General features: G+C 35.8%; 1 protein-coding gene across 1 annotated transcript; it reads right to left on the reverse strand.

Annotated features, from left to right (window-relative positions):
* Window positions 1-1,220: 1,220 nt before the first annotated feature.
* Sec63 (translocation protein Sec63) lies at window positions 1,221-18,529 on the reverse strand. Its single transcript, XM_088267606.1, has 13 exons — window positions 18,299-18,529; window positions 17,747-18,078; window positions 16,872-17,042; window positions 15,893-16,099; window positions 14,873-15,101; window positions 12,584-12,877; window positions 11,269-11,395; window positions 10,125-10,414; window positions 8,799-8,931; window positions 7,050-7,134; window positions 4,696-4,861; window positions 4,051-4,172; window positions 1,221-3,132 (listed from the first exon to the last, which is right to left on the reverse strand). Exons 1-13 carry the CDS (start codon window positions 18,420-18,422, stop codon window positions 3,082-3,084), a joined length of 2,331 nt encoding a protein of 776 aa, XP_088123732.1. The 5' UTR covers window positions 18,423-18,529; the 3' UTR covers window positions 1,221-3,081.
* Between the last annotated feature and the right edge of the window lie 488 nt (window positions 18,530-19,017).

Genomic DNA, 19,017 nt, shown 5'->3' on the forward strand with positions numbered 1-19,017 from the left:
TAAAACAATGTTAAGATAAGCTTTTTACAATAATTTAAGTCCAAAAAAGGTGACATATTTACAAATTGTAGCTCAGAGTAAAAAATGTAATTCATTTGTCAAGTATTGTATACAAGACTTTTCATAGCTTTGACCTTTTTACTCAAGTGTTCTCATAAAAAAATGTGTTCAATATCAACACTTTATATCAAGATTAGCACACACTTTAGTTCAATACCAAGTGTAATACAAAACTCTGCATAGAATAAAGTCACACTCAAGTTAGTACGCAATTAGACATATCGCTCACTCCTTTCAAGAACGTCATAAATCAAAAATCGTAAATTTTCAATTGTGCACGTTTTCAGAATGTCCAAGAAATGTACTATATCCCAGCAAAAGAGACATTTTTTAAACTTAATACTTGCCCGCTACCGGGCAGAAAGTGTTGTTTTTGCATTTTGAAGAAAAGGTATTGTTTAATTTTTTTTTTCAATAAACTGATTATTTTTCAAATGGAGAAAACACCTTCAGGTTTTACCTAAAAAGATCTGTTGCACAGTAAAAAGTTCAATAAGTGGCTTGATATTTATTTTTAATACATTGTATTATATTCTTAAACTTTAAAAACGTTCTCCTGAGAAATCAAGTTTTTTGATTTATGACGTTCTTGAAAGGAGTGAGCGATATCCCCTTTTATATCCCAAATGCACATATATGTATTATGGAAATAGCCAAATAAAAATTTAATTCAGTAAACCCCCCTGTAAAGTTGAGATAAGTATCACGTTATCGGAGAGAATGTTTTTAAATTGTATTTTAATATAACAATGACTCATTTCAGTCGTTTCCACCGGTTTAAATGTAAAAGTACAATTCAAAACTTTAACCCCTTATAACGTTCCCTCCGATAATGCGGTAGTTATCTCAACTTTATAGGGGGGTTTACTGTAAATCGTATAGTACGGAATGGAATCTTCACTTATTAAAAAAATCTGCAATGAATTTTCGCTACTTAACTAACTAAAATAATAAAGTAAAAATACTAACAGTGGAAAATTTTTTAAGACCTAGATCAGTGGTTTTCAAACTGTGAGGCGTGAAGGGAGTAGTTTTCAAACTGCGGGTCTTTTGACTTGCCTCACGAACGAGAGGGAAATCAAAAGATACCTTATCACTAAACGAAAAATAAATGCATAAAAATTTACATAAGTACTTGGAATAAAACCGGGGTTCGCGTGTAGATGCATGTTTTTTTATTATAAAAAAATTGAAAACCGCAGATCTAGAAAATTAAGAGAAAAATACATTTTTAATTTGTCCAGGAGTTAGTTTCTGCTGATAAAACTGTATCTGGAGAGTGAATTTTTAAATATTTAATTTTTATATCATATTCAATGCTGTAAGCAACACACTTTGTTGAATCATAAAAAATATTTACACCAGTAGGCATGATTTATATATAAAAATGATCAATCTTTTATTTAATTTGTTTTCTTTGACAGCGTTGTTACAATGACATCACAAAAACTTTGTTTTAAGTAAAATGTTGTGGGAAAACGGAAAAATATTCTTCTAATAAACTTTTAGTGTTTGAATACGGCCACAGATGGCAGTACAAGTGCCGATTCAGAAATAAACATCACCGGGCTTTAGTTATAAGCCATGTGCGCCCATACTTCGGAAAGTTTTGTTCGGATGACCATGTATGGACATTGAAGTAACCCCACATTATGGAAGATTGGAGACATTTACATACTAACATTCATGCCATTATCAACATAGGCGCAGATATTGAATGATATTAAAAACAGATATTAAATGTCAAAATTCACCAATCTCAGTATGTTGACGAGGAAGGTGGCCACTTTCAAAATGTCATTTTTAAAACACAATGCAATTAAACTTTAAACGTAGGCCTGTATACAAAAAAAATAATGAAATCAATACTGACAATACTTTTTATGTTACGACTTTTTAACCTTTCCCTAACGGTGCCAAAAACTTCCGCATGCAATGGTGACGTGTGTTTTGTACAACATACGAAAATGTGATTAAAAAACTAGAAAAATGTGAATATTTATTCTAAAACTAGCTTTTATTAACCATAGTTCAAGTTGAAATGTAATAATTCTGTAATGTTAGCTGTAGTAAATATCTGAAAACGAGAGAAAATAACATTGCAAGTAGCCGCCATAGCTAGCGTAGCAGCACAACCGCCGCGAAGGACTGCTTGTGCGCTACTGAAAAGAGATTGGTGGAAACAGCATCAAACGGCGTGTACAAAAGCATGGCACGCACGCACACGCTGGAAAACGTTTGTGTATTGGTGATTCTATCCCCGATTTTTTTACAAACTATTTATTTCCGTTGCTGCAAATGAATAACTATTGTGGGTATACTATCTGGGTATACTGACACACTATCGTGGGTATACTGACAAAAAATGTTGACTTTAAAATCCCTGTTTGAATAATCGCTGTTATTTAAAGCTTTTAGCCTGAATAAAATATCCGCTATTAAACTCAAAGTTGAATTTACTTTTAAAACCACGTAAATACGACATTTCATACTGCTTAGTGTATTTTGCCAGTTTATAGAATGTTGAAAACTTTATAATACTGCATCTATTTGCCAGTATACCCACAATATTAAAATACTTTTATGTAATACGTGACTGTATTATGGAAAAATACAACATTCTGAGCTCGTACATATTATATTTTATATTGATATTCTCGTATTAGAGTCGAATTGTAGTAAATACATATCACCAGGAAGGAAAGGTTAAAATAAGGAAGTGACCACACCCCATCCTGCATAAATTTTACAAGTAAATGATGTAGAAAATCAATTGCCAAATTCCGATCATATTATCATTAAAAATATGGAAACAAATTTACAAAGTATGTAATAAATTAAGAATCGTCTGGGGAAACGTTGAATAACAAACGTGATGGTAACCTTTGAAAGATCAAATTAACATTTCATCAATAACTTAACAAGAGATTGTTCACAGTAAAAGGTACAAAAAGATTGACTAAAACACCATTCGTTTCTATACATCTGAACCAACCGCACCGAATGCACAATAATTGTTTATCAATCTTCCTCAGCCTCGTCGTCTGTGGTGAATTCACTTTCGTTGCCATCCTGAAACAAAATAACACACTTTGTAATCATCGCACATCTCATCCGTGAGTAGAGGCGTTCCTAGTATATCAGTCACAGGTACAAATACTATGATACGTCAAAAGGTCATTATATCATGATACTTGTATGGAGCTATAATACTTACAACATACTAGCCACTAGCCACAAGTCAAATCTCACAAATCTGTTTCAAACTAATATAACCAGCGATAACATTGTCACTCGTAAAACATAAAACTAATTTTACCTTATCAATGACTTGCCGGTCAGTCGTTTTGCATTGCAAAGCAAACTGTATCTGAGGAGTGAGTTTTTACAAAGAAAACTATATTTGAGGAGTGAGTTCTTGCAAAGCAAAATGTATATGAGTTTTTGCAAACTAAACTGTATCTGAGGAGTGAGTTTTTGTGTAACTAAGCTGTATCTGAGGAGTGAGTTTTTGCAAATTAAATTGTACCTGAAGAGTGAGTTCTTGCAAAGTAAAATGTAAATGAGAAGTGAGTTCTTGCTAACTAAACTGTATCTGAGGAGTGAGTTCTTGTAAACTAACCTGTATCTGAGGAGTGAGTTCTTGTAAACTAAGCTGTATCTGAGGAGTGAGTTCTTATACACTAAACTATGCCTTTCAAAAGTGGCATGAAAAGGCAAACCTAAAATATATATCAGCAGATAAAGTAAGATAGTAAAACACTCTCCTTATCATCCATTGTTCACATTGTGTAATACCACTTATTTGTGACTACGGGTTTCGGTAAATCATTCCATCATTGTGTCATTAAAATAAAATTGCCACAATTTGACATTTGCATAAAAACAACATTTAAAAGAGAGAAAGAAGACGTGTAAGTGTTTTATTACCATACCACAAAGCTATCAATGCTTTTAATATACAAAAATATAAGATAGTAAGTTAGTTACCTGTGCTTGGTGATCACTTTCAGAATCACTAATATCCCACTGGGGGTGATCAGTCGGCACGGCTGGCGCCTCGTGCACGTCCAACTTGATATCCTGCTGTTGATCCATCCCTAAGTATGAATCTAAGGCAGATATAAAAAAAAACATTAAAAAAAAATTAAGTAAGTTTTGTGCTGAGATATCTTGGTGTAACTGCATTTTATATAATATGATAAAATAATTAAAAAACTGTACAGTTGTTATTTTATTATTCAAAATTAAATTAAACTGAAATTTTTAAATAGATTAATGTTTATGTATTGAATATTAAATCAAACAGTGTTTTTTTTTTAAATCTACTAAGTTGTATTTTATTGTTAAAAAAACACATAAAAACCAATTTTGTGACATTTTTTTCTCCTTGTTATGGAATTTTCAAACAAATTTCTCTAAAAATAAACCTTATCGCAATATAATAAGACAAAAAAAAACAGTATCCCACTGCAGTGGTAAAAAAATTGGTATTTGTGATAACAGTCTCTAGCAAATGGCGATTGGCGGACTAAGGAATAAGACTATAAAACTCGCCTCCTGCATAAGACGTGTCGAATACACATACCAAATAAAGAGCGTAAACCTGCATGGAAGCGATATTAAAGTAGTGACCTGATCGCAAGCAGACGGTGAGGGTGTAGAGTCCCGGCCAGCGCGGGGCCGTGAAGCGCAGCTGGACCTCCTGAGAGTCCACCAGGTTGGTGACGTGGCTGGGGGCCGTCAGCAGCGTGTGGGACTTGCGGTCGCATATGTAGGTCCACCAGTACTCTTGCTTGTCCTGTGCACAGACAAATTGTTACCGCAACGGGTCAACTAGCGGTCAATGAGTAGGTCGTAAAATAACAAGTAGACAACCTTTTCCTTGATGTGCCTTTGCGGATTCGCCATATATTTTTAAACCTTTCGCTTACGATGCTAAAAACTTGCAACCGCGTGCAAGGGTGATATGTATTTTATACACCATATGAAAATGTGATTTAAAAATGTGATTATCCCTAAATATGAAATAAATTGAAATGTATTATTTCATACACCATATGAAAATGTGATTTAAAAACGTGAATATTCCTAAGTGTTACTTTTATTGACCATAGTTGAAGTTAAAATGTATTGATTCATTTAGCTCTGGTTGGTATCTGAAAACGAGAAAAAAAATACATCGCAAGTAGCCGCCATAGCTGGCGTAGCGGCACAACCACCCCAAAGGACGACTTGCACGCTACTAATAGGAGATCAAAGCATGGCATGCACGCACACACTGAGAAACATTTGTGTATTTGTGATTCTATCCCCAATTTTTTTAACAAATTATTTATTTCCGTCACTACAAATGAATATCTTTATAGTAATTTTACGTAATTCTACTACGGAGGAATACAAAAATTCTGAGCCCGCCTCTAACAAAGAGAATATCGATAAAAAATATCTATTATATTTTTTATCGATATTCTCTTTGTTAGAGTCGAAGTGTAGTAAATACATATCACCGGGAAGGAAAGATTAAACTTAACACATTGTAACCATTAAGAATTCCAGTAGTTATCATGTCTTTAAGACCAGTGTCCGTCGATGGTTGCTTCTCGTTGGAAGGGACAAGGTAGAAAGTGAATTAATCATAGTCCGGGTGTAATTATTTCAACCTTGTAAAACCTTTATACTGTAAGGTTATTGTAAGGTTACTGTACTTTATACTGTAAGGGTATCTATTGTATGTAATGTATGTAATGTATATAATGTAATAATAAAATAACAAATAATAATAAAAATAAAAAATTGTATTAACATGTAAGTATTAAGGCTCAACACAGGCCATGCCTAAAGAGCCGTAATACATATAGTAAAAAAAAAATGTATATATGTATCTATGAAATAAATTAAATAAAATAAAAATAAATTGTTTGCAGGAAACACTTAATACCTAATATTACATACTGTCAGTAGAGACGCTTATAAGTGTTCTATTTGCTTACTTTTGGTAGGGCGAAAGACGTCAAAAATTTTTGTACAGATCGAAATTGGGTTTGCGGTCACTTGTGATTAGTATACAATCCTAATTATGTATACTAATTAGGGTCGGGGTTGATGAAAAACCCGCCCGACAACAATGCGTTAATATTGCAGTCTCTAGGGCAGGGGTTCCCAATCTTTTTCAGCCTGCGGCGCACTTCCAAGTTTAGTATTTTGTCAAGGCGCCCTACTTTAGTAAGCTATTTGGAATAGATAATGTTACTATACATCGCTCACTCCTTTCAAGAACGTCATAAATCAAATCAAAGTATCAATAGCAAAAAAATATTAAATAGTTCCAAGCTAATCCTTTTCAGACATATCGCTCAATCCTTTCAAAAACGTCATATATCAAAAATCGTAAATTTTCAGTTGTGCATATTTTCGGAATGCCCAGAAAATGTACTATATCCCAGCAAAAGAGGCATATTTTTAACTTAATATTAACCCGCTACAGGGCAAAAAGTGTTGTTTTTGCATTTTGAAGAAAAGGTATTGTTTAATTATTTTTTTAAATAAACTAAATATTTTTCAAATGGAGAAAAAAACCTTCAGGTTTTACCTAAAAAGATCTGTTGCACAGTAAAAATTTCAGGAAATGGCTTATATTTATTTTTAATACATTGTATTATATTTTTAAACTTTAAAAACGTTCTCCTGAAAAATCAAGTATTTTGATTTATGACGCTCTTGAAAGGAGTGAGCGACATATGTATATATATTACAGTCGTAAGAAATAGGTACCTACAATAATAGACGTTGGGTAGAAAGATGCTAGCTCTCAAAATAGAAATTGTTGCTTTATAGGTACCCATGAATATTTGTGGTTTCGGTTAATGATAAGAGGATCGACTCACGGCACCCCTCTTGACTTACTACGGCGCACACTTTAGGAACCCCTGCCCTAGGGAATTATTATTTCTAATTAATTGATAAAATGATGGGTATGGAAATTTTACCTCTGGATAGAAGGGACAATGTACCGGATGTGATGTTTTTGATCTTCCTTCAAGTCTTTCTTTCTTTTGCAACTTCGTTTGGAATCTGGATAGTAAAATTATTCATTTTATCATTAATTGATTTAGCAGTCACTTTGTGGTTGTATCTAAACATTTTTAAATGAAATTTTACTAAGTAAACACCACTATTTCTTATAATCTACTTTAATACGTATTTCAATGCATTCCACGTCTTTTTCAAACACCGTATTGGAATCTTTAAAAATGATGTTGAAAACATCGATAAAGATTTTAGAAAACAATGGCATGTATTACACAAAGTGAATGATGAATGATAAGGCAAGTCTTAAATGTGTCCTTATATTAAAATGATTCTTCTAGTACACAACCATGATACACGATTTACCCAAAACGAAGGTTTGATAGTCCCAAGAATTAATAATAAATATGGTAGTAGAACACTTAGATATATCATTCCAAACATTTTTAATTTGTTGCCGACGGAGGTAAGAGGTCAAAATAAAATATGGAACAAAGGCTAAATAAAGTAACAGGTAAATAATCAAGAGTTAATTCTATGAAAATTGTAAAAAAAGTATTTTATTAATTTTTGTTTCTCACTTTTTGTTTGTATATTAGGTTAGAATAGAAAAAAAAACAACAAAAAAAACGTTTGTAAAAAGAACTCCAAAGACAAGACAATTTTTAAAAAACAATTCTCTCATTTTTTTTGTTTTATATAAGGTTAAAATAGATAAAAACGTATGGAAAAAGAACTCCACAGACAAGACAACAAAAAATCTCACTTTTTTGTTTGTATTTTAGGTTAAAATAGATAAAAACAATAAAAAAAAATGTATGTAAAAAGAACTACACCGACAAGACACACAAGGTGGCTTGGTGGGTCTCAAAAATTATGTTATTTATGTTTATAATTTTAAAAAAAAATTATGTTATTTATGTTTACTACTACTACTACCATCACGCCGTTTCCCCGCAGGGGTAGGCAGAGAGGATGGAACGCCACACTCTTCTGTCCTGACATACACTCCTAGCCTCCTTCACATCCATACATCTAGTCATACATGCCCTCCGATTACGCAGACTTTTGACACCTCCAGATTTTAGGTTCTGATTGATCTGATCGTGCCAAGTCTTTTTCGGTCGTCCACGTTCTGTTTTCCCTCTCACATTCGCCACATATATTTTCTTAGTCATTCTCTCGCTATCCATTCGCTCCACATGTCCATACCACCGCAAAGAGCTCTTTCTAATCTTTTCAATTATTCCTCGTTCAGCCTTACATTCCTTTCTTATATCGTCGTTTTTAATTCTGTCATACAATGATTTTCCACACATTCGTCTGAGGGAGCGCATTTCAACAGCATTCACTCTGCTTTCATCCTTCCTTTGATGTTTATAATTTTTTAATGAATGTATGTATGTATATATTTTTTTTTTCATTTTTCATTCAAACCCTTATCCGCACCCCAATGGTGCATAGGGCACTGCATTATACAAACACAGTGTTATCTTGATCGATAACACACGAAGGAAAGGTGATCAGCCCTCCGCTTCACATACCAGTCCTGGGTAATATTGAATAAATATTAGAGAGAAAAAATCACTTGTATTTATTTGACCCCCCTGGGAATCGAACCCGGGACCTCCAGAACGGTAGCCGAGCGTGCTGACCATTACACTACGGAGGCGGATAAAAAATTACTGTTTAAAAAAATATATATATACTTGTCCCACTCGGTGTCGTCGTCTTCCGCGCCATCTGATTTCTTGTCGTTATCTTCAGTCTCTGAATCTCTTCTGGAACCTTCCGTTCCGTCTCCCCCCTCATTATCCGATAAATCAGACAAATCTGAGTCATCTGCAATCATCGATCGATCCACATAATATTATATAGAAAAACAATAATACCTCAATATAACATATTTAATAAAATAAAACCCTTATCCGCACCCCAATGGTGCATAGGGCACTGCGTCATATAAACGCAGTGTTATCTTGATCGTTTACACATGAAGGAAAGGTGATCAGCCTTCCGCTTCAGGTACCAGTCCAGGGTAGTATTGAATAAATATTACAGTGCAAAAATCACTTGTATTTATTTGACCCCCCCTGGGAATCGAACCCGGGACCTCCAGAACGGTAGCCGAGCGTGCTGACCATTACACTATGGAGGCGGACAATATAACATACTTCAATTAAATGAACTTCAGATATAACAGACAAAAAAAACAGTGAAATATAAAAAAAAATACTTTAATTTATATTTGAAGCACTAACTTTGTGATTTTCCATTTTATAATTAAATGTAACTTTGTTTTACATCACTATAAATATTTTTATCATAACTTAATTATAATGTCTGCCAATTTCGAAACTAACCGTTTCTTTTATCAAGACTGATTTATACTCTTGACATTACAATAATAAAATGACATTATACATATCGCTCACTCCTTTCAAGAACGTCATATATAAAAAATTGACAATTTACAGTTGTGCATGTTTTCGGAATGCCCAGAAAATGTACTATATCCCAGCAAAAGCGACATATTTCTAACTTAATTAATATTTACTCGGTACAGGGCAGAAAATGTTTTTGCATTTTGAAGAAAAGGTATTGTTTATTTTTTTTTTTAATATACTTAATATTTTTAAAATGGAGATAAAACATTCAGGTTTTACCTAAAAAGATCTGTTGCACAGTAAAAGGTTCAACAAGTGGCTTGATATTTATTTTGAATACATTATATTATATTTTCAAACTTTAAAAACGATCTCCTGAAAAACCAAGTTTTTTGATTTATGACGTTCTTGAAAGGAGTGAGCGATGTCTTCTTCTATCAACCCTTATCCGCACCCAATGGTGCGTAGGCTACTGCATCGTATTGGCGCAGTGTTATCTTGATTGATCAGTGGTCCGCAGGCGTAAAAAACACTATAATATTTTTGCACTTGTAATTATATTATATTGTGAAATGCAAAAAAAAATTAAAGTACTAGCGAGCTATTACTAACCATCTTCTACCATCTTAATATAAAGCAAATACCAACCGGCGTTTTCTTCTGCAGCCGCTTTGGGCGCCTTTTTGGTGACCCCGTTAGGCGGCGTGGCAGCCGGGGCTGGCGGAGTGGCCGGACTGGGCTGGCTCTTGGCAGCCGCCGCGCTCTTGACCTCCTTCGACTGCTGCTTCGACTGCGGCTTCTTGGCCTTTTTGCTGGACGCGGACTTCTTTGGCTGCTTCATCCAGACGGGCTTCTTGTTAGCTGTGTCCTTTTTCTTTTCATCTACCGCCGCTTTCTCTGCTGGCTTCTCTCCGTCTTCGAGAATCTCTTCAGACTCTCTGCGAATAAAGATGCGGGTTGAATTGACATTAAAAACTCATTCATAACCATATGGCTAAACCAAGCCAGGACACAAAATGCCGAAAGAAAAATAATCAAACATGAAAAAAACAAAAAATCGTATTTCAGACTCTCTTCCTCTCTCTCTCTTCAAAATATCTTCTTGTTCTGTGCGTGTCATGTCAGGTCGCCCGAATGTCGACTATGACTTAAGCAGCTCTAAACAACTTGCATTACAAAGACTATAGCTGGAAGTGCGTTGCAGGAGACCATCGGGTCCGTGATAGTTCATAAGGAACTCTCACGAGAGGTGGTATTATAAATGATAAAACTAGTGGAAGATATTGTTACCATAAAACCAAGCTAGGATACAAAATGCGAAACCCTCTTCTAGTGGAACGGAAGGCCTGTTGACAACAGTCAGCAGTCCGGCTTCTCCTAAGGAGTTTTACGTGGTTTCCTCCCAGCAATGAGCAAATGCTGAGAAGCTCCTAGTGTGGGCCAATCGCACACACTAGATTATCCCTCCTGTTCCCAACACAGATTAAAACAAATGTTTTTAGCTAGAAGAAGAATATGGAAGTCAGGGCCTATGACCTGTCATAGGCTGGTTAAGTGATAACATTCACCAATTCTACCCATGATTGACAACCACACTACACAAATTTTGGAAGTTATATTTACGCTTTGATTGAAACCTTGCGCACGCTACATCATAGACAGTTTAAGTAAGTTATTTGATTACCAAGATAAAATCGTGTCTATTACTTTGATACAAATATCTAACCTAGCACATACAAAGATTTACTTGATTTTTATTTAAGACTTACTTTAAATTTATTGCGAAACTTACTTGAGCTGTTGCTGCTCTTTGACGCTCGTATTTCCGAAAACATCTTTCATACACGATCTTCTCAGGTAAACTGTCACCGTCACAATGGCTCCTGCTGTCACAACCGCTGAGTTCTCATCGTCAATCACTGAAAAGTCAAAATTGAAATAATTAGCCTTACTCTCAACATTATTAATATTTAAAGCATTTACATTGTGGTTAGGTATTTTTACCTATTTATCTAGGTTAGCCGAGGTTAAACATGTGTAGTGTAGTGTAGTGCATGTTTAACCTCAGTTTGTAACGCATGTTTGTGCTGAAACCTTTAGTGCATGTTGGTCTTCGGGTCGACCAAAAATCGCATGTGTTAAACATTTTGTGTAGTTTTAAGTGTGTAAATGGTGCTATGGTGGTGAAGGGTGGTATTGTTTGCATGCTGTGGTAGTGATTGTTCTGACGAAGAGACGGGTACGTCTCGAAACCGGTAGACATAAAAATCTCGGTGAGTGGGTATATACTAATATTATTAACATTTTTGTAAAAAAAAAAATAAGTAATTAGCCATACTCACCAAAAAGAGACATTCAGTCAAAGGTGACTGACAAATTTAAATGAACATTTTTTAAGCACGGACGGGAAAGGTATTTCTAAAAGTTCAGTTGATTGATAAGAACAGGAGGGGTATTTTTACCTTCTGCACCGGCCTCATTTCAAAGGCAGATATGAAGGAATTATCTAATATTTTTATATAAATATTATACTACCTTGATCAAAAAGTTCCCGGAATCACCACCGTGTGGCGTTCTTAGTCACCCGATTTGAGTTTTTTTTTCTTCTTTTTCTTAGGTTGGTACATCTGTCGTTGATGTTCTATGAAATTTTCAGCTTGATAGCTTGACATTTTGCTCACTCCTTTCAACAACGTCATATATCAAAAATCGTCAATTTTCAGTTGTGAATGTTTTCAGAATGCCCAGAAAATGTACTATATCCCAGTAAAAGCAGCATATTTTTAACTTAATATTTACCCGCTACAGGGCAGAAAGTGTTGTTTTTGCATTTTGAAGAAAAGGTAGTGCTTAATTATTTTTTTAAATATACTAAATATTTTTCAAATGGAGAAAAACCTTCAGGATTTACCTAAAAAGATCTGTTGCACAGTAAAAAGTTCAATAAGGCTTGATATTTATTTTTAATACATTGTATTAAATTTTTAAACTTTAAAAACGATCTCCTTAAAAATCTAGTTTTATGGTATATGACGTTTCCAGACAACACAGACTTCCATATCCTTCATCATCTATGCTGGTCCTGAATATTGAAGAGGATGGATTACCTTCGGTGTTGACCTGGAAGTGTATGTAGGGCATGTTGGAAAGCACGCCAATTAGGTCCTCGTACTGTGGGTCGGAGAGCCCCCGCAGCAGCGCGCGCCGCTCCTCGCCGGGCAGCTGCGCCAGCTGCACCAGCGTCTGCACGTGCCGCTTGCGCCCCGTGAACAGCTTCAGGTTGTCCTCCGAGATGTACGGCAGCTGCAGCAGCGGCGACTTGAACTCCCACAGGGCCTGGACCATCATCGGGGACAGCTTCATGCAGTTCTCTATCGTCTCGATCGACACCAGCCGGGGAACTGAAAACAACGATTATTCTGTTTATTCAACTTTCCGCACACTCTTTGGGTACAACCTAAATTTTATCCGCACCCCAATGGTGCATAGGGCACTGCATCGTATAAACGCAGTGTTATCTTAATCATAAACAAATGAAGGAAAGGTGATCAGCCCTCCGCTTCAGGTACCAGTCCAGGGTAATATTGAATAAATATATGAGTGAAAAAAATCACTTATATTTATTTGACCCCCCTCTGGGAATCGAACCCGGGACCTCCAAAACTGTAGCTGAGCGTGCTGACCATTACACTACGGAGGTGGACAAAAGGGTTTTTTTTATGGATCTTGCATCCCTTATGTCACTGCGACCATATTGGGTTTATGGTAACCTCCCTCTGTATCACAGCTCACTCTCAAGACCTACATGAGTCATGTAGCTCACAACCTGTTTTGGTGGTAGGAGCTTCACCTTCTCGGAGTCCAGTAGTGGTCTTCCAAGGATGTGACTTCGTTTGCGAGCAAGTGCGTCACAATTATAGAGAATGTGGATTGGTGTTTCGTTATCTTCCATACAAAATCTGCATACCGGGGATCATACAGTGTTTCCTCAGTCTGCAGTGTCCTGTCAAGGTCCTGGTTAGGATAGAAACCCTTGGTTTCCATACGGACTCACCCATCCATTAAAAAATACTTTTCTTTTCTAATTTTTCAATTTTATATTGGTAACTTGCGAAGTTATTCAATCAAGCATGCAAAGTTTTCCGCGGTCAATTCAAAGCCCCTATCACTGTCAGCGGGCACGTAAGTTAATACTACATAGTGTGTAACTTTTGCCTGCCTCCGTGGTGTAGTGGTCAGCACGCTCGGCTGCCGTACTGGAGGTCCCGGGTTCGATTCCCAGTGGGGGGGGGGGGTAAAAATAAATATTGGTGATTTTACATTCTAATATTTATTTAATATTACCATGAAGCGCAGGAGTGATCACCTTGCCTTCATCTGTTAACAATCAAGATAACACTGTGTCAATACGATGCAGTGCCCTATGCACCGTTGGGTACGAATAAGGGTTCGAAGAAGTGTGTACAATCCACCAGCATGTTCTAATGGCCAGGGTAACAGCGGCAGGAAAGTTAGCAAACCCTACTAGGGGACCCCAGCCCCATCAGGAAACCACCTGCACCGACAGGTCAACCAATAATGGGTAGGATGGTGAATGTTACATGTGTGTAAAGTGATCACTTAACCAGCCTATGACAGGTCATAAGCCCTGGAAATACCCAGACTTCCATATTCTTTTCCATTCATATAGTAAGATACAGTACGAATTTGCTAGAATTATTATAATTCAATTTCAACCAGCTCAATTTGTAAAATATATAGTATATTTAAAAAAATAATTAAACAATATCTTTTCTTCAAAATGCAAAAACAACATTTTCTGTCCTGTAGCGGGTAAATATTAAGTTAAAAATATACCTCTTTTGCTGGGATATAGCACATTTTCTGGGCAATCCGAAAACACGCACAACTGAAAATTGATGATTTTTGATTTATGACGTTCTTGAAAGGAGTGAGCGATATGTATTATGGCTCTTTAGGCATGGCCTGTGTTGAGCCGAAATACTAACATGTTAATACAATTTTTTTTTTTATTTAATTTTTTTATTATTATTTGTATATTTTTTTATTATAATTATTAGATTATATGCATTACATACAAGAGATACAATAATAATTTACAGTATAAAGGTTTTACAATAAAATAATTACACCTGGATTTTAATTAAGTCACTTTTTGCCTTGTCCCTTCCAATGCGAAGCAACCATCGACGGACACTGTTCTTAAAGACCTGATCACTACTGGAATTCTTAATGGTTTATTTATGATAATTTTTGTATATGATAGAAGGACCTACAACCAGAGGACGAGGAGAGCTGACCCCAACAGTCTACGAAGGCGATATGTAGGGATGGAGTCAGCAAGAAGAAGTTAGTAATTTGGTCTGAAATATTACCTCTTCCCGCATAAGCCAGTGCTATGAGCTGGTTCACGCAGTTGACCATCTCCAAGATGAGGTAAGGCGCCTTGCGCACTATCAGATGGCGATCCTTATCCAGAGTCTCCGGGTTGAGCGGCAGACGCGACAGGTGGGCGTGGATGAGAGCCCTCGCCTTGATGGAGTAAGCACGACACAGAGGCTGCTCCTTGTTCTTCTCGCCCAAGTTTTGGATCTCCCGTAGAAGCTGAAAAAAATTACAACAATGTTTAACCGTTAGTTGCGAGTTAGGTTGAAAAACTGGTCGGTTGTTGTGAAGTTCTTTGTTCGTTAACCCATTGCACCACTAATAAAGATGACACAATTTTTTCATACAACAAACTTTTTATTTTTGACACAATTTTTAATTATAATAACATGAAGACTTTACACACAAAATAAAAATGGTAAAACATAATTTTTCATTTGTTTATAAGTTTATAAGTTAGTTATGGTTAGTTAGTTAGTTTTTATTTCTTAGTTTAAATATTTTTGAGTGCCTAGGTTTATTAAATACGTTTCGAATGTTTGCGATAGTGTATGTGTGAGTGTTTCCTTTGCTGACAGTACTTAAAAATAAGTCGATTAAAAATAGGTGGCGCCCGACACCTTACCGATATTTTAGAATGTGCTCTAGAGCATAGGTGTCAAACTCAAAAGGCACCAAGGGCCGCATAAGGTATTTTGTGTATCCCGGCGGGCCGCATCAAAAAACTCAAAAATCTCATTTTCATTTTTATCTTGCTTTCAGTGAATAATTTACTATCAAAGATAGTCACATCAGGTACAGAAGATTTTACATAATGATTTTGTAAAAGAATATCATATGTTCCCCTACAAAAAAATGATTTCAATGAATAATTAAAATAAATGAAAAATATATCCGCGGGCCGCAAAAAAATACTCCCCAGGCCGCATGCGGCCCGCGAGTTTAACATGCCTGCTCTAGAGTACAAAAAGGTTGGAAACCCCTGGTTTGTGTGTATTTATATACGATACCTGCGGGACTTCTTCGTTGTCGGACATTCTTTCCACGACTTCCGAATTATGTTTACGATCAAACTCGCAGCTAGCGGCCAGAATCATGATGGCTCTCTTGAGCGCCATGGATGGAGTTTTGTGTATGAAATACACATACAGTTGCGTCGTGTCCAGTAGCACTTGGTCCCCGGAAAATCTTATGGAGCGATACCACCACGTTCCCACCTGAAACCGATCAATTCATTAATAAGATAATAAGAGGAAATCTCAAGGTCTGCAAAATTTTAAGAAAATAATTTTCTTCTTATCCGCACCCTGTGGTACAAAGGGCAGTGTTATTTTGGTCGCTAGTTACAGGAAGGCAAGGTGATCACTTCTGCGCTTCAGGGACCAGTCCAGGGTAATATTAAATAAATATCAAGAGAGTAAAATCATTAATATTTATTCGCTAATCAAACCCAAGACCTTCAGCACGGTAGCTAAACACGCTAACCATTACACCACGGAGGTGGAGATGAGGAAAATAATAGCGGATAAAAAAACTTCAGGACAACACACAACCTTATCCACACCCTAATGGTGCATAGGGCACTGTATAATATAAATGCAGTGTTATTTTGACAAATGAAGGAAAGGTAATTAGCCCTCCGCTTCAGGTACCAGTCCAGGGTAATATTAAATAAATATGAGTGAAAAAATCATTTATATTTATTTGACCCCCCGAATCGAACCCGAGACCTCCAGAACGGTAGCCGAGCGTGTTGACCATTACACTATGGAGTCAGACAATTAAAAGTTTATATTATATAAAAATGGAGATAATTTGACATAAAAGCCTGACCAATTTATTGTACAAAAGATGTTTAACGGTGATGGATAGTTGTTTACTGGCAAATCAGTGGTTCAATAGTTGATAAATTACGTAATCCATCAGTATGTAGTAGAATTTTACAATTTACGAAACTTGTCATTTATAAAATGATGGTATAATACTTACGACGGTCGGCAAGGCCACCATGAACACTAAAGCATAGAGCCCGAGCACCCAAACGCTGTTCTCCTTTTCCACAATCCAACTGGGAAGGGCTATTCCGAAGCTCATGGCGCCAGGTCCGTCGGGGTTCCCGTACTTCTCCCAATTCTTACGGGCTTCATCATCAGTCAATGCCTGGAAAAGGTCATTTTTAAAACCAGTTGTGCATTTCATATTTTTGGTTCCCATACAAATTTGTCTTCTCTGCCTACTGGGTAATATATCTAAAATAAAACAAGGTTTGTTGGATTGAATTCTACATTTATTCATGCATATGTTAATACGTGATGCGTTTCTTCTTAGGACATTATCAAACACTGACCTCAGTGTTTGATAATGTCCTAAGATGACGAAACGCGTCACATATTAACATATACATAAACAATTGTAGAATTCAATCCAACAAACCTTGTTTTATTTTGGATATATTATCCAACAATTCAATATGGAATTCAACCAACTGTCTGCAGTTACAATAAATAGTCTCTGCTTACGATTATCTGCACCTAATGGTGCATAGGGCACTACACCATATTGACACAGTGTTATCGTGATTGTTGCATACATGAAGGCAAGGTAATCACTGCTGCGCTTCAGGGACCAGTCCAGAGTAATATTAAATAAATATTAGACTGTAAAATTACTAATATTTTTTTTTCACCCCCCCCTGGAAATCGAACCCGGGACCTCCAGCACGGTAGCCGAACACGCTAACCATACTAACACTACGGAGGTAGACATAAAATAAACATATTCACATAAAATAAATACTTAAAAACTTTTTTTTTATTGAATAATTTGACAGAAAAAAATATTTTTAATATTTATAAAAAATATACCTGGTAGGCTTTCGTCAATTTCATAAAAGCCTTCTCATTTCCGGTTTCTTTATCAGGATGCAGAATGAGGGACAATTTCCTGTAAGATTTCTTGATATCGGCCTGTGAAGCGCCCGGAGGGACCCCCAAGATCTCGTAGGGATCGAAATTGGACATTTCGTAGTCGAACTGTGACACTTTGTACGCCAACAGCACGAGGATCACCCAACCAAGAATGATGAAAAACTTTATACATAATTGCTTCACTCCTTTGTAGGGTTCTGATGATTCTAACAAGGCTTTTTTCTTCGCACATCCTGGACAGTGACATGATTGATAACTTTTGTCGGGATCTGTAACGTGAAAAAGAAATTAAATCAAGTCGAGCTCACCGCAATTAGCATTTCTAATTCACAAACGAGAGTACAAGTACCGTTAGACTACGACATTCATGACACAAAAAACCAATTTGACAAGGAGAATCGTTTGTTATTTTAGCTAAAAACAAAGCGAAGCAGACCGAGTCATGTAAAATTGCATACTTTTTAAAGCAAAAATATTTATAATACGAACCTTCTTTCCTTTTCCTCGGCCAATAGTAAAAAGTAGCGGGAATAAGAACTAACGCTAAAAACGACAGGAGGAAATAGAAGAATGTTGCGCCGCTCTCGTCGTACTCGAATTTTTGCCCCCCCATTTTAATAGTAAATTAAAATAAATAAAATGTAATAAACGGTCTGCCACGGGACATCGGCGCTGAGCGATCCTAAACAACTTGCAAGTTGTCAAAAAACCACGATAGACGACTGCCAACCAGACGTGTAAAAATGTGGACAGTGTTGCCATTTGATAAAATTTTCTGAGTAGGACACGTCATTCACCTGTATTTTTATTTTTTTTATCCAAGAAAACCAATTTGAATTTACAAATAACTTGTTTATAAAATTACTTGTGAATTTTTAAAATTTACTTGTATAAATTTGTAAAGGTGTATGACAAATGTAAAATAATTCAATAAAAAACTAACGTTACTTATAAAACTAGCCCCACTAACAGGAAGACTATTATTTTTAATTTAAATGTAAAAAGTGTAAATAATAAATAACTCGACTCCTGGCTAGAAGAATAAGAATTTACAAATACGGTATTTTAAACAGGTAAAAGTAAGTGCAACAATAATATTTTCTACCACGGGTAAGAGAAGGTACTTACTTAAATATATATTTTTTTACTGGTGAATGAAGGTTGACTAAAAATGAATAAAAATATCCTCATTTTTTATGTTTTCATAG

The sequence above is a fragment of the Brachycentrus maculatus genome, unplaced genomic scaffold (assembly GCF_059751285.1).
Source record: "Brachycentrus maculatus isolate JH-2025_06_01 unplaced genomic scaffold, ASM5975128v1 h1tg000301l, whole genome shotgun sequence".
In the NCBI taxonomy this organism is placed as follows: Eukaryota; Metazoa; Arthropoda; class Insecta; order Trichoptera; family Brachycentridae; genus Brachycentrus; species Brachycentrus maculatus.

What these genes read in the sequence shown, in the direction of transcription:
- Sec63 (XM_088267606.1), bottom strand. Translation starts at nt 18,422, where the DNA reads ATGGGGGGGCAAAAATTCGAGTACGACGAGAGCGGCGCAACATTCTTC. An exon ending in GCCGAGGAAAAGGAAAGAAG is followed by an intron (nt 18,079 to 18,298) that starts GTTCGTATTATA and finishes TTCACGTTACAG; the next exon opens with ATCCCGACAAAAGTTATCAA. An exon ending in GGCTGCAGAAGAAAACGCCG is followed by an intron (nt 8,932 to 10,124) that starts GTTGGTATTTGC and finishes CGATGATTGCAG; the next exon opens with ATGACTCAGATTTGTCTGAT.